General features: G+C 51.1%; 1 protein-coding gene across 4 annotated transcripts in view; it reads right to left on the bottom strand.

Annotated features, from left to right (window-relative positions):
- Window positions 1-1,371: 1,371 nt before the first annotated feature.
- Window positions 1,372-14,890, bottom strand: part of MTMR14 (myotubularin related protein 14) — a 50,243-nt gene continuing 36,724 nt past the window's right edge. For 2 of the 4 annotated variants that reach the window (XM_032290591.1, XM_032290592.1), the window contains exons 16-19: window positions 14,678-14,816; window positions 13,612-13,791; window positions 5,550-5,705; window positions 1,372-1,974 (exon numbers count right to left, since the gene is read on the bottom strand). In XM_032290591.1, the coding sequence (XP_032146482.1) occupies window positions 1,791-1,974; window positions 5,550-5,705; window positions 13,612-13,791; window positions 14,678-14,816 (659 nt within the window). In that variant the 3' untranslated portion in view covers window positions 1,372-1,790. The remainder of the gene's footprint in view (window positions 1,975-5,549; window positions 5,706-13,611; window positions 13,792-14,677; window positions 14,817-14,890) is intronic. The other 2 variants (XM_032290593.1, XM_032290595.1) reach the window with 2 other exon arrangements.

The following is a 14,890-nucleotide window of genomic DNA, read 5'->3' as shown; positions in this document are numbered from 1 at the left end:
GCGGGCGGCCCGCGCCCCATTGGAGCAGCGTGGAGCCAGCGGGAAACCTCACCCGACCCTCAACTCCAACCCACACCTTGGTAGAGTCTGACCTACTCTCTGGGGTGGAAACCCAAGCCCCCTAGAGTTGTCCAAGATGCTGAAACATTTGGGGCACCTGGTGGGCACTGGGGTTGTTGCATCTTACTGAGCCACTCCCTTAGTGTTTCTGCCCTTTCCCACTCCCATCCTACCTAGGTCTCTGAATAGGAAAAGTACATTTCTTATTAGCTGTGTGATCTTGGACAAGTTACTCAACATCTCTGTGGCTCAATCTCATTGATGGAAACACTGACAGCAGCTACTTGAGGTGCTGTAAAATTTTACTGAGATAATCCAAGGAAAGCACTTAGCACAGAGCAAGTGCTCAATATTCACTGGTATATTTATTTGTCCTCTGGGTATTCATACTGATGACAGTAAACGGTGGCTGTTGAACATGGTGCAAAGCCGTCTGCCCATGCTTTTGAACCCTCACAACTTTCACGGTGTTATAGATGCAGACACACTGTCATGATGCAATCTACTGTAGGTCACACCATAGAAGAGGGTGGTAGTTAAGCCTTTCCCAACCACACATGTGCACCGGCTGCTGTCTCCAGCTTCAGAAGCCAGTCCCTACTCCATAGGCAGGGCTCAAGGCAGGGGCTGCAGGTCACCTGTACCAGGACCGTGCTGCCTACAGAATGTGTTAAAAGATGAAGATCCTGGCCAGGTGCAATGGCTCACGCCTGTAATCCCAGCACTTTGGGAAGCCAAGGTGGGTGGATCACCTGAGCTCAGGAGTTTGAGACTAGCTTGGCCAATATGGTGAACCCCATCTCTACTAAAAATACAAAAATTAGCTGGGCATGGTGGCGAATGCCTGTAGTCCCAGCTACTTGGGAGGCTGAGGCAGAAGAATCACTTGAACCCAGGAGGTGGCGGCTGCAGTAAGCCAAGATTGCACCACTGTACTCCAGCTTAGGTGACAGTGAGACTGCCTCAAAAAACAAACAAACAAACAAACAAAAAAAAACAAAAAAAAGAGATCCTCTACCTCCTAATTCCCAGGCAACTTCCTTAGCAATCCTAAGCCTAAAGCTCAGGCAGCCCAGAGAATGTGCACAGCTAATGCTTAGGCTTGAGGACCGCTACTCCCAAAAGTCTTGAGTACTGTCCCCACTGCAGGGATGACCATGGCTCATGAGTGGGGAGATACACCTGTCCCCAGTTCTCTTCCTGTTTTACCTGCCCTCCACTTAAACACCCCTTGTCTAGCACAAGGAAGGACAATGAGAACCTTCCTAATAGCTCCACAAAGACAGCAACCAAATGAGGACCCAAGAGAGGGGCTGTTCAAAAAGACTTCAATTTTATTTTGTGATCTGTGTCAAACTGCCTCATTCTCAGTGCAGGTGATCCTTCCTCCCCAGGAAACAAGAATTGAGAGGTAGGGTCTTTGTGAAGTCATGGCTTCCACAAGACCCCAGGGAAACCCCACACAGTTCTGAGAGTTGATGGGAATCCCAGCAAAGATGGGATGGGTGGGAGACAGTGACAAGAAGGGGTGGTGGTCACCAGTCAAGAGGCTGGGGGTTGGAAAACCCTGTCTTTGGCCTTGCTCAGCTGTGGGGCTGCCATGTACATGATGGAGAAGGGGGAATGAGATTTCCCCCTGACCTGGAAGTACCCCTTTGGCCAGGCATGGCTTTGATTCTGCTAAGGGCTCAGCTGAGAGAGGAGCAGGAAACTGTCATGGGCTGGCTTCTTCACAAGGCATTGCTGCTGATGCCCCGGAGTCCAACACCACGGGCAAACTGCTCCAGCAGGCCCCCGATGGCACCGGAGGGACTGGGGGCTACTGCCCGAAGCCCCACGGTGCTGCTGTAAGCAGCCAAGAAGGCTGAGCGCACCTCCTGCAGCCGAGTCTCTCGATTACTCAGGGCTGCAAGCCTATGGGGAGGAAAAGAGAAAGCAAAGACATTACCCTGGGACAGGACCCAGCATTCTCATCCTCATCTTCCCTCCACACCACCTGTCCCTGTGCTTCTGACTGCACAAGGCCAGTATCTGTCCTGTGGTCACATTATCCTTGTGGTTCAGGCCCCAAATATCTGGCCCTGTTTTCCCTTAAACCATTCCTCTAAGCCCTCACGCTACTGTTCCCACCTAGAGCAGGAACTTTTACTGGGGCACTAACCTTTCTTTTTTAAGTAAAAAAAAAATTTTGTTTTGAGACAGGGGCTCACTCTATTGCCCAGGTTGGAGTGCAGTGGCACAATCAGGGCTCACTGCAGCCTCAACCTCTCAGGCTCAAGCCATCCTCCCACCTCAGCCCCTCAAGTAGCTGGGACTACAGGCACGTGCCACCATGACGGGTTTTGCCATGTTGCCTAGGCTGGTCTCAAACTCCTGGACTTAACTGATCTGTCTGTCTATCTTGGCCTCCCACAGTGCTGGGATTACAGGCATGGGCCACCATGCCTGGCCTGACCTGATCTGTTGGGAAAATAACTATCTCTGCGATCACTGGGAAGGAAGCTAAGCAGGAGGGAATCTGCCCCAGCAGTTCTCTGTTTCCACTCCTCAGGAAGAACAAGCTGAGGCATGAAGTTTTTTATACCTAACAGTAAGGAGGCCCCCAAAATCTGGCAGCAGGCCTGAGCCTTGGCTGGGCGTGGTGGCTCACGCCTGTAATCCCAGCACTCTGGCAGGCCGAGGTGGGTGGATCACTTGAGCTCAGGAGTTGACCAGCCTGGCCAACATGGCAAAACCCCATCCCTACTAAAAACACAAAAATTAGCCAGGCATGGTGGCATGTGCCTGTAATCCTAGCTACTTGGGAGGCTGAAGGCAGGAGAATCACTTGAACCTGGGAGGCAGAGGTTGGAGTGAGCCAGATTGCACCACTGCACTCCAGCCTAAGCGACAGAGTGAGACTGTGTTTAAAAAAAAAAAAAAAAAGAAAGAAAGAAAAAAGAAAGGCCTCAGCCTTGAGGCTTAGACATGTTGCATCTTACGAGGAAGCTCTTGCCCTGGAAGAACCCACTGCTGCTGGGTTGAGGCCAGGGTTCCCCACTGGAAACCTCTGGGGCTTTAGCTCCACCTTCAGTCACTGTGGTTCCCAGGTAAACAGCTGAAAGGTATTGGCTTTTCCAGAAAGATCCATTTTCTGATTCTATGCCCCTTTCCCCTCTTGGCCTCTGTCGGCTCTGATCACAGATGAAAGCCCCTCTTCTCTCCTTACCCTGGAACTACAAGTCAAGAAGGGAAACAAGTGCACGCAACCCAGGCTTATCAAAGTATGACTCCACACGAGGCTGTGTGACATCCCGAAGGGCCTTTAAGAGGCCCATGGTGCCGGCTATACCCAACCTCTGAACTCAAAGGTCAGGTACTCATATGGCATTCCCCTGATGAGTCCCTGGAGGGCCCACTCTAGGGGTCACAGACCTATATGAGAAGAGCCCTCACATTCCCATCCACCTAAATAGTAAGACCGGCGTGGCTACTAATCTTGCTCCAAATCTGCCCCCAAGAAACCAATCCTGCATAGTCCCTCCCTGGAAATCTGTCAGAGGCAGCTGAATCCCAAAGCCTCAATGACTTGTACCTCAGGGCTTGTGGGAGCAGAGGGAGGTCTGAGGATAAATGACAGTCCTGGGGTAAGTAAGCAGGGGAGACAGACGGGACTCTAAGGAAAGCAGATTGGTGGGAATGAAATGTGAGATACGGAAGCAGTAGGCTCTGGGGTAAAGAAAAGTCAAATCACTCCCGCAGCAGCACTAAGAACATGGAGCTGAGACCGCATTCCTGCACTACCATGAACAGTCCTGAAGTCTTTCCCTGGCAACTGGGGGAGAAGCATGGCCCGAGATCTTCTTTACTTTCTAATTAGGTTTCACACAGGCCAAAGGCCATGCATGTTTGTCCCAGCTTCTCCTTGTGGCATACAAGGGAGAAATAGACCAATAGTTTACACTCACAGGGGAATAACCAAAGATCCCTACATGAGCCTTCTAACTGTCCTGCCCCACCCCCTGCCACGGCTGCCCATTTCTGGGGGGTGGAAGGGACAGAGACCACAACCTACTAAGAGACAAGAAAACAGGAGAGGATCTGTGATCCATTTAAGGACACACACCAGGCAAAGGAGGTACCACAGTGCCATTCCTTCTTGAGAGATGAGCTAACAGGCTCAGAAACGGCAAGCCTGACACTCGAAGATACAGCTAGTGAGTAGGGCAGCAAGGATTTGGACTTAAGTTTCTCTAATAGCAATGCTCAAGTGCTGAACCCACACGCTGCATGTCTTCACAGGAATCAACTCTGACTGCATCCCACAATCTTGGGGCCTTGAGATCATACAGAATCCAGCCCTTCTCTAAGACCCTTCCAGAGCTAATGGATTAGCAAGGAGCTTAGAGTGCTGCCTGGGGCCTAAATTATAGGTTCTAGGCTGGGTGACCTGGGGCCGGAGTTGGCTGTTGCAGTGGCTAACCCCAGGTAAGGGAGGGGTGCTATTAAGCAGGGATATCTGTGCTTCCTTCAAAAATGGCTCTTGAGCAAATGTGGCTGAAGTAGGAAGTCCCTACAGAAAGGTGCAATTTTTTTTTTAACCCTTCAAAAATCTAAGAGATCTTGTTTCTGGCCAAGGAGCTGGCTGCAGAGGAGGCTGTGCCAGGCACAGTGACCTCAGAAGCTCTTTGGTGACTTCACAGCTGCAGGGCCACAGCCTGTGCCATCTGGAATTTCAAGGTCTGACTGGCTCCTGACTGCCCTCCGCTAGGATCCAGGACACCCTTTCCCTTCCCACTCCCCAGGGCACCTTGCCTCCAACCTGCCAATATGGGTGAGGATGAGCTGGATTGTGGTTCGGGCAGTGAGGCCCATAGGAGCAGGTCTTGCTCCCCGAGCCATCGGAGGCTTTCTCCTCCCTGACATCCATGAAGCAGCAGAACAGACCAGGGACACGTGGTTCCCCTAGAGGCAGCTGCTTCAGTCAGGTGGACACACTATAAGAGCTGGAGACTCAGGGTTTTGTAGGTGTGGGACTAGAATTCCCATCTAATTCTTATTCCTGCCCAGAGGCAAAAACAAAAGACAAGGCAGGTGGGGATGGCAAGTGACCCCTAGATTCTGCTCAGGAGCACAGCCTTGGGCTAACCCAGCACCACTCTGGCTCTGGCCTCCACCACACACCTACCTTCACTATTCCACTGTTCTGCCTTCAAACGATTCTCATGTCAGGCAAAGGCTTATACAGAAATAGAATCTTCTATATTTACAGTCCAGCAGCTTTCCCTTTGGGTACACCTTAGACACCAGTGGATAGGTTTTAGAGGCTACAGAATGAACACACAAACCAGTGCACTTCCTGACCAGCCATAGGCCTCCTTCATACCTCAGGGGTCCAGGTCAGCTCTTGAGCCCCAGCCTCTGCCTCATTCCTACCCAGCACTCCTGACTGCTCACCAGCTTTTCACACGGGCAGGGCAGCATCCTGCCTTCTCAAGCAAGACACTTACAGACAACTGTTAGGGAGCTCATCCGGGAAGCTGAAAGGGAGAGAGGAGTCTGTGTGCAGGACTGCCCGCTCCTGAATACTGCCACAGCCTGTTACCATCTGCCAGCTGCCATAGTCTGTGGAGAGAGAGGATCCGGGCAGGGGATGGTCCACTGATCTGGGGCAGAGAGGAGAGAGGGGAGAGGATGCAGTCAGTCACATGCCTGACACAGGCTCTGGAGGGGGCTGGGGGGTGGCTGCTAGGTTCTGTTGTCAACCACTTTCTCCAAAAGTCTAAAAAAAAAATGCTGGACAAGTAGTGACTGAGAGAAAAGAACAGATCATCAGGTAAGCTCAGCGGTGAGGATGGTACTTTGTGCAGACTTACTGTGGAAGCAAAAAACGAGAACAAAGCATGGCAGCAAGAGGTGAAGCGGAGCCACAGCCTGGGGCCAGGGCATGCCTGCACTGGGAGTAAACAAGGCAAGGACAGTCTCAACAGCACCAAATGAAGGCAGCAAGGCTGGCACCCAAATGAAGGTGACCCAGAAGCCGGGTCACCCATGCTTCCTGGCATGCAGATTTGCAGGGTGGGCAACACAGAACCCAGGAGCCACGGAGGTCCTATCAGAGGAGACAGATCAGGCCTCTTGGGGACTGTGGAGGGTATGACCTAGACTGAAGAGTGATGGAATGAGAGCCCTGAGATCCCCCTTTCTCTGCAGTGCCTTCTAGGTGCCATAGTTTGTATTCAGAAGCATCAGCCCAGCAGCCTCACTGGCTATGCCCAGAGGGAAGGGATGAATCAGGCAGGCAGCCTGACAGCTTCATCAGGCCTTCTTCAGATGGAGGTTTGCAGGGTGGGAGGAAGAAAGTTGTGCTGGGAATCTACTGCTTCCACCTCCTCCCCACTGACAGCCAACCCCCCTCTTCTGTCCTGGGCAGTAGTCCAGCCAGTGCGGTGAGGGCGGAGACAGAGAGACATCAAACAAGGCCCTTCCACCCGCTACCCCAGGTCCCAGTCCCCAGAGGAACATCATCTTTGATGCCTGACCCTTTATTCTTTCATCTAAGAACAGCAGGAGGTGTTCCAACAGGGACCCAGAAACAGGAATGAAGAGCAGTGGGTGGGAGTGGAGAAAAACGTTCACTGGCCTTGGCATCCCCAGCTGGCTGGCGTCAAGGGCTCCTAGTCTGAGGTGACAGCCTGACCGGTCACCAGGCCAGTCTTATCCTCAAGCAGCTGCCACTGGAGCGCAGCTGGCCAGGCACTGCAACTCTGGCAATCCTTAACCATCCCCAAATGTAAGATGGGGAAATGGCAGCCCAGGCAGGTGAAGACATTTGCCTAAAGTCTCATAGCTAGTGAGTGCGAGAAGAAGGCTGTTTTTTAAGACAGAATTTCACTCTTGTTGCCCAGGCTGGAGTACAACAGTGTGATCTTGGCTCACTGCAACCTCTGCCTCCTGGGTTCAAACAATTCTCCTGCCTCATCCTCCTGAGTAGCTGGGAATACAGGTGCCTGCCACCATGCCCAGCTATTTTGTGTGTACTTTTAGTAGGGATGGGGTTTCACCATGTTGGCCAGGCTGGTCTCGAACTCCTGACCTCTGGTGATCCACCCGCCTCTGCCTCCAAAAGTGCTGGGATTACAAGGTGTAAGCCACTGCACCCGGCCAAGAAGAGATTTTTAAAACCAAGAATGATTGCACACTTGCCCTGAAACAGAACCACCTTGGGACCAGGGAAAACAGATGGTTTTCTATGTTAAGGCTGCCATAAATCGGAACCCCCTATAACATACAGACTTGCCACATTCATCATTCCTGCTAAACTCTAGAAGGTGCATGATGGCAGCATTAGGAATGAGAACAGGACATGGTCTGTCACCTGACGGAAGCCCCTGGGGCCTGGACAGAGAAGGGCTTCCTTGTTTCTAGATGGAGAAACGGGTTCAGGCCGTCTGTAAATCAAAGAGACAGTTCCCCAGGAGCAGCCTGCCCTGTGCCCCCTCCAGGTCACACCAGGCCTTCAGCTGGCACAACCCTGAGGTGCAGCCTCGCTCCACAAATCTCATCTATTGTTCAAGCTGTAGGGTAGAATCTTTTGCAGTTTTGGCAGCTTGTGGGAAAACAACAGCTAAAAACCAGAATGCTGAGGGAATGGAAGGGATACTGACTAGGAGGAGGCACAGCTGGGGCTGGGGGCGTGGGGAAGTTTCTCAGGTCCCAAAACCACTCCTCCAGAGCCAGGGTAATACTGCCAAGGGAAACATGACCAATGGGATGGAGTTGTTGACGGGTTCCCCTCAAGGATTCCAGGTCCCCTGGGCTAATCACTTCCCTTTACTTCCCCCGTGTCCCAGCAGGTAACACTGGCCAAGAACTGCACTTGGGGTTCAGATGGATTAGGCAGCACAGACAGCAGCAGGGTGTGTGATCCCAGGGGACAGAGGCATCTCTCACCAAGCAGCCATCCTCAGCAGACCCTGGGATTTTTCAAGAGTGAGCACAGCAGCTACAAAGGAGTAGTCCTACTTGAGGCCTTTGTCAAAGAAAGGGCTACAAAGTGACCATTCAGCTCCTGGGGTTAAGTGCTCTCAATGCTAAGCAGGAGGGTGTTCACAAATACCACCAAGGATTAGCTGGCTGCAGGGGATACCTACAGAGCGTCAAGTCACCAGGAGTAAGGACCTGTGCCCACACACTGAGAAGGGAGGAAAAGCCTTCCAGTCAGTCTAAGAACACAGTTAACTTAACCAACTTCAATAAGAGCCCAAACTCTTTTGCCCTGTATCCCTACCTAAGTGCAAACAGAGCAGCAAACAGAGGGGTCCAAGCTCCACTGCCTCTGCTCTCCCACTACAGGACTAGAGAGAACATGGGACCAAGCAACCCTCAAACGGAAGGGTGGCGGAGCTGACAAGACTTCAGAGGTCACGTGTCCACATCCCAGTGGCTTGGACCTCTGCCTAGGAGGGTGGGAGCTCAGCAACATTTCACTTCTTTAGTTGGATGCAGCCCACAGCCCTCTTCACAGCACCGAGTTGCAGTTCCTACTGGCTCCCACCTCCCCAGGCGCCCTGCTGAGGGCCAACTCAGAGAAGGTGTCTTTTAGCCAGTCCTTTCTGGAAACAGGTACAAGAATACTCAGACAAACGGAGCTGGCTCAGCCCAGGCAATACACAGGTCTGGTGGGCATTTGGCCTTTTATGCAGCTGCCTAGTGCCCTGACAGGACCTCAGGCTCTCAGACTAATAAAGCCAAGTCCTTAACCACAGCTACAGTTTATTGAGCATTGGTGAAAAGGTTATCTACTATGGGCAGTTTTTTTTTTTTTTTTTTTTTTTTTAGACGGCTCTTGCTCTGTTGCCCAGGTTGGAGTGCAATGGCGCAATCTCGGCTCACTGCAACCTCCGCCTCCCGAGTTCAAGCAATTCTCCTGCCTCAACCTCTTGAGTAGCTGGGATTGCAGGCATGTGCTACCATGCCTGGCTAATTTTTGTATTTTTAGTACAGACAGGGTTTCACCATGTTACCCAGGCTGGTCTTTAACTCCTGATCTTGTGATCTACCCATCTCGGCCTCCCAAAGTGCTGGGATTACAGGCACGAGCCATGGCGCCTGGGCCTTCTACTATGAGTATTTACGTCCATTCTAATCCATCCCAGTCCAGTCCTGTCCCATCCATCCATCCATCCATCCAATCTATCTTTAGTATTGGCAGGGTCTCACTATGTTGCTTAGCCTAGTCTTGAACTCCTGGGCTCAAATGATTCTTTTGACCTTGGCCTCCCAAAGTGCTAGATTACAGGCATGAGCCACCATGTTCAGCCCATTATTTCATTTAAACTCAAACTTGGGAGGGCCTGAATCATTTTCCTCCTTTAAAAACAGGATAAAATAACTGAGCTCAGAAGGGAAGTGATCTTTCCAAGAAGTCAGACAGCTAGGACTGCAAAGCTATGATTGAAATCCAGGCCTGACCAAAGCCCTTGCTGATAATACACTCATCTTCCTTCCTGCTAAGGGGTGGGCACCTCAGAAATTGGTTCATGGACCAGCACATAACCTCCATTGGGAGTAAAGCACACAGCTTCCATCTATAACTGGAAAGAAAAAAAAAAAAAAAAAAAGGCTCTCATGTGACCCCTGGATGTGAGACACGAAGCTGGGTGTCATCCTGGAGCTGCTGTCAGCCATTTTGCCACCATTAGGGAAGCTAGCTGAACAAAGCTGACATGCAGAAGAGGGCAACGGGAACAAACCACAGGGAAATAGAGCTGGAACCCTGAAGTTCCACCTGAAGAGTGCTTTTCCACTACGTTTTTCCATATACAGTTATTTCTTGTTACTCTTTTGTATCTGCAGGAGATTGGTTCTAGGACCAAATCCTCGGATGCTCAAGTCCCTTATCAGCACGGCTCATCCTTGAACACCACATGCATAAACTGCACGGGTCCACTCATATGCAGATGATCTCCCACCTCTGCTGCCCAACACAGCAAGACAACTCCTCCCTCCACTTTCTCCTCAGCCTCCTCAGTATGAAGACGAGGAGGATGAAAATTTTTATGATGATCCATCTCTACTGAATGCACAGGAAATAATTTCGCTTTCTTATGATTTTCTTTTTATTTTCCTCTAGCTTACCTAAGAATACAGTATATAATAGACATAACATATAAAATATGTGTTTACTGACTTGACATTATTGCTAAGACTTCTAGTCAAGAGCAGGCTATCTGTAGTTTTTGGAAAGTGAGAGTTATACATAGATTTTAATTGCATGAGGGTGACCAGCCCTAATCCCTGCACTGTATTTGCATATAACCACTTGTATTTGCATATAACCTATGCATATCCTCCTATATGCTTTAAATCATCTCTAGATTATCTAATACAATGTCAATGCTCTGTACGTAGTTGTTACACTGCATGTTCCCATTTGTATTACTTTCTATTGTTTATGTTATCTTGAATGTTTTCAATCTGGTTCGTTGATCATGGATGTGGAACCTGCAGATATGGAGGGCTGACTGTAAATGCATTTCCTTTATTGTTTCAGTCAGTTTGAGATGTGTTTTCTGTTACTTGCATTTGAAGACATCTGACAGGGCCAATATAGAAGGCTTGAAGGTATACAGCTAGGAAGGACCTTGGGGTTGCCCAAACCTCTGATTACACAGATAAGAAAATGGAAACCCAAAGTCATCAAGTGACATATCATGAAGTCACACAGAGTTGGTACTTTAGCTAAGATGTACAATCCTAGGCTCTGAGGGGACGTGGCTATCACCTAATCTAAACTTATCCTGCTTCCACCCACAAGCAGACGGCCTAGGACAGAGCTCAGTGCTCAAAATAGTTAGCAGGTGGTGGTGGTTGGGCGAAGAGCAGCTAACTGGGCAGCGGAGGGTGGTCCCTGTGTTGTTGCTGGGCATCCCTAGCAAACTCCATCTGCTCTTCAGGCAGCCTGGCTTCAAGCTGGGCCCAGTGGTGGCACCATACCTCCCTGGGCATGGACACTGCTGTGCTGGCAACCCCCCTACTCCTAAAGGACGCGTGACTCTGGAGCAGAGGCCAAGGCCACGCAGAGTGGAGCAACCTGCTAACCAGAGCCGGGGGAGGCATGTGAGCTCAGAGCACTGGTCCTGGGCCTTCCCAGCGCTCGACCTTGTCGCTGATGAGATTTAACAATGGTCCAGAAATGTAGCTTAATCAGAAGCTGTAGCAGCAACAGTTAACAATGCTTAAAAACCACCAGGCTTCCTAGTAAGGCGTATGGGCTGGGGGGTTAGTAAGAATCGGCACCCCGCAGAACTTTCTTCCCAACCTGCTTCATACCTACTACTTAACTTTGAACAAAGCTTCACAGATTCATTCCACAGGGGAATCCTTGCTTTAAAAGAGAGATGCCTGTAGAATTTGGAGCATATAAAAACCCAGAGAATTCACGTTAGGAGAATTTTCACTGTCACAGACAGCTTCACTAAAAGGTTTTTCTTTCCATACAGCTTTTCCTACCACATTAAAGACCTGATTGGCTATTGTTACCTAAGAGGCAGGGAAGCTAATGACAGGATCCCTTAGGCATTTTAAGATAAAAGAGACTAAATTAATTTTAATGGTAATGGAAATACATAATTAGAATGCTCCAAATCTGAATAATCTAGACTTTCAAAACCTCTGACCAACAGGCATCCAAGTCAGAAGCCTGGCTCCAGGCAGACATCCCCCAAACAGACCAGCTGAAGCATCAAACATCTCACAGCAGCCCATCCCACACTTTTCAAAGTCTTGCAACCATCTTGGTCCAGCTAGCCCAGGCTTGGCCAAGCCCCAGTGTGCAGGGATCTGAGGTGAGGAGGACAACCCCAATATTCCTCAGCCTCCTGAGAGAGGGCCTTGGTGGCCATCCTGGACTGGCCACAAGAGCCTGAGCCATGCTATGCAGGCAGAAAGTCACCTGTGACTGAGGGACACTATCACAAGACTGGAAAGTGGGATCTTTTGGCAGGCAGAAGCGGATGGCGAGCTAGGGCGTGGTAAAGGGTGACAGGGTGCTGCCCTCTGCATGAAAGCTCACTGCAGTCTAGGCAGTTAAGACCGAGGCAGGACCCAGATGACAAAAGGAACCTTCTAGTTTCCTCCCTAGTTGTTCAGCAATGCTTCACAGGCAGAAAAGGAGGCAGGGACCATGGCCTAGAGCCACAGCCAAGAATAGTGAGGGTCACACAGTGCCGCTGCAGCCCCAGAGTGGCCCTGAGGATAGCTGGGTGCAGACAAGGGTGGCGTGGCAGCAGGCATGCACAGGGAAGACAGGAAGGGGAACCGGCACATGGGCTTGTCTGCCTGGCACCGTCTCTGCCCTGCCATTTGACCACGCCTCCCATGGGCCAGCCAGTGTGTGGCTGTGGTTTCACAGGCTCAGCTCCAGCACTCAGGCAGTGTTCTGAGCTGAAGAGCTCACCCAGAGGGGTGAGCACATGGGGCCCCTGTGGGCAGTGCATTCTGGAGCGCCCACTTGCCTCCCACTTATCTGCCCTGCCTAGGTGCAGAGGATGTTCTTCCCCATCTTCCTTCATTGCCTGTTTTGGCCCAGAAGGAAAAAATCACAGGGCAGGTATGGGAGGAGGGTTCCAGAAGTTTCAGAATGTTTTTCTTCTTAACAGACCTGTTACTACCAAGGACGAAACTGAGTCTGAAAATCATGTGGGCATGACGTGGCAGAGCTCTATTTGAATCTGGGATGGACTCCAAAGCTCATGCCCATTCTTTTAAATGTCCTTTTCTCCCTGGAATTCAGTAAGGGCCTGAAGTCCCACACTGCTTTGTTCTCTCCAGAAAGGCAAGACATTCTCAAAGCTTTAGAAAACAAAGCAATTCACAGGATTCTTTTGATGGGGGTATGAAATGGAAAAAGTGGTAGAAAATGCTTTTCCCAAGTGCCAGACCAGCCCTCAATTCCAGCCTCTGGCCCGTGCTCAGCTTTAAATTCACCCAGAAAGCACCGTTCCTGAAGCACCCTTCAGCCACGGCCCTGGCATGACCATCCTGGCTGAACTGCTCCCTTTCCAGGTGTGCAGGCACCCATGGTTTGTCCCAGCCTCACACATCTAGCTCAGCTCCCTAACATCTGTTCTCACTGCCCCACCAATTCAGACATGAGATCTGAGACAGAAGGGACTGAGAATCTAGATCTGGCTCTTCAATCACAATGGGAGGTGTGCCTAGGAGGTTGGGATCTGCCAAAGGTAACAAGCAGAGGCAGCCCCTATTCCCCACCCATCAGATCATAGCCACTGCACTTCTGGGTTCCCCTGCATTCTGCCAGGGTTCCAGGAAGAAGGAGCCTCAAACCACTCTACAAAGCAGCCCTTGCTTTGTTACCAAACGCTAACCCATACTTCAAATACTGGTCCTATAAGCTTGCTCCTCTGACCCCCTAGGTCTATGGCCCACCAGGCTACACGCCAAGGAACCCCATCTTGAGACCCTAGTTCAGGTGCTGGCCCCCGACCCTCATCTTGTTAAGGGTGAATGCTAGCCACTTCCAACAGCAAGGGCTTTGGAGCTCCTCACCTGGGTTTGGGGACCTCCAGGGGACTGCTACCCATCCTGAAAAAGTTATCAGAATGGTTTGAGGATGAGGAGCTGGAAGACCTGGCTTCCACCAGCCCCTGGTGGGAAGGCAAGTGGTCCTCTGAGGGTTGTGGCCGGTTCCAGAGGACACTCTGTGGAGAGGATGAGTGGCTCTTCCTCCTGCAGTGGAAGGAGCAGGGCTGTGAGCCAGGGGCCACAGCAGGCAAAGCCCTCTGCCCACCCTCACTGAACTTCAAGACCAGCCTTTACTTCCACTGGGAAATCGTCACACGGGAGTAGGTAAACATTAACTCTCTCTCCAGCTCAGGGCCATGGGCAGCAGGGTTGGGTCTTTACGGAGGGACTGTGGCATCCAAATCACACCAGCCTACTGGCCTCCAAGTATGTGCTAGAAAATGATTCCTCACAGTTCAGTCACTGCCCACCTCCATATGTTATGCAAAATCTTTTTTTTTTTTTTTTCCCTAAGAGATAGGGTCTCATCATGTTGCTCAGGCTGAACTCCTGGGCTCAAGTGATCTTCCTGCCCTGGCCTCCCACAGTGCTGGGATTACAAGTATGAGCCACTGCTCAGGACTTTGTTATGCAACATCTTGGGCCATTTGTCTAGGGTGAAAGTCATCAGGGTCTCAATTTCATGAGATTCTCAAAGGAGCTGACCCTCAAACAAGTTCCCAATTCCCTATCATCTTACACCCACCTTTTTGTTTTCTTTTTCCAAAACAGCCCCCTATCTCCCCTGCAAATGATACAAAGGAGTTCCTCCAATACCAGCCACTCCTGCCCCCTGCCCTAGCTGCCCAGCTGCTTCTCCGTCCCACAGGGAGCCCTGGCCCTTTATGCTCCTGGGCCACCACGGGCAGTGCCCTTCACCAACCAGATGGCTGGCTTCTGAGACCCAGTAGAGACAGCAGGAGCATGGAGCTATCCTCTCAGCTCTTCTGTTGGGAGCCTCCCTTGTTCTTGGGGCTTCAGCCTGGCTCCCTGGTACTGATGGCCCTGGGCCACAGCTGTGAGTGACCTGGGTCCCAGTCTGGCCACTTACCAAGCTGCCTGAGTCGGCGCTCCTGCTGGGACCAGCTCCACGGCCTCATAGGTAAAGCTTCCAGCGGCTCCTGGGGAACTCTCCATGACCAGGGAGAAGTCGCTGCCAAGGCTGGTGGTGCTGCCACGGTCCTTTCGTCCTAAAAGAGGCCAGTGCCATCAGTCAGAATGTTCTTCTCCCACTACTAGTCCCCCACCTTTTCCACACAACAGA

Source organism: Sapajus apella, unplaced genomic scaffold (genome assembly GCF_009761245.1).
Source record: "Sapajus apella isolate SASKATOON/1434 unplaced genomic scaffold, GSC_monkey_1.0 scaffold23, whole genome shotgun sequence".
NCBI lineage: Eukaryota > Metazoa > Chordata > Mammalia > Primates > Cebidae > Sapajus > Sapajus apella.
Note: the sequence above shows the minus strand (reverse complement) of the source record. Positions and strands in the feature narration are given on the sequence as shown.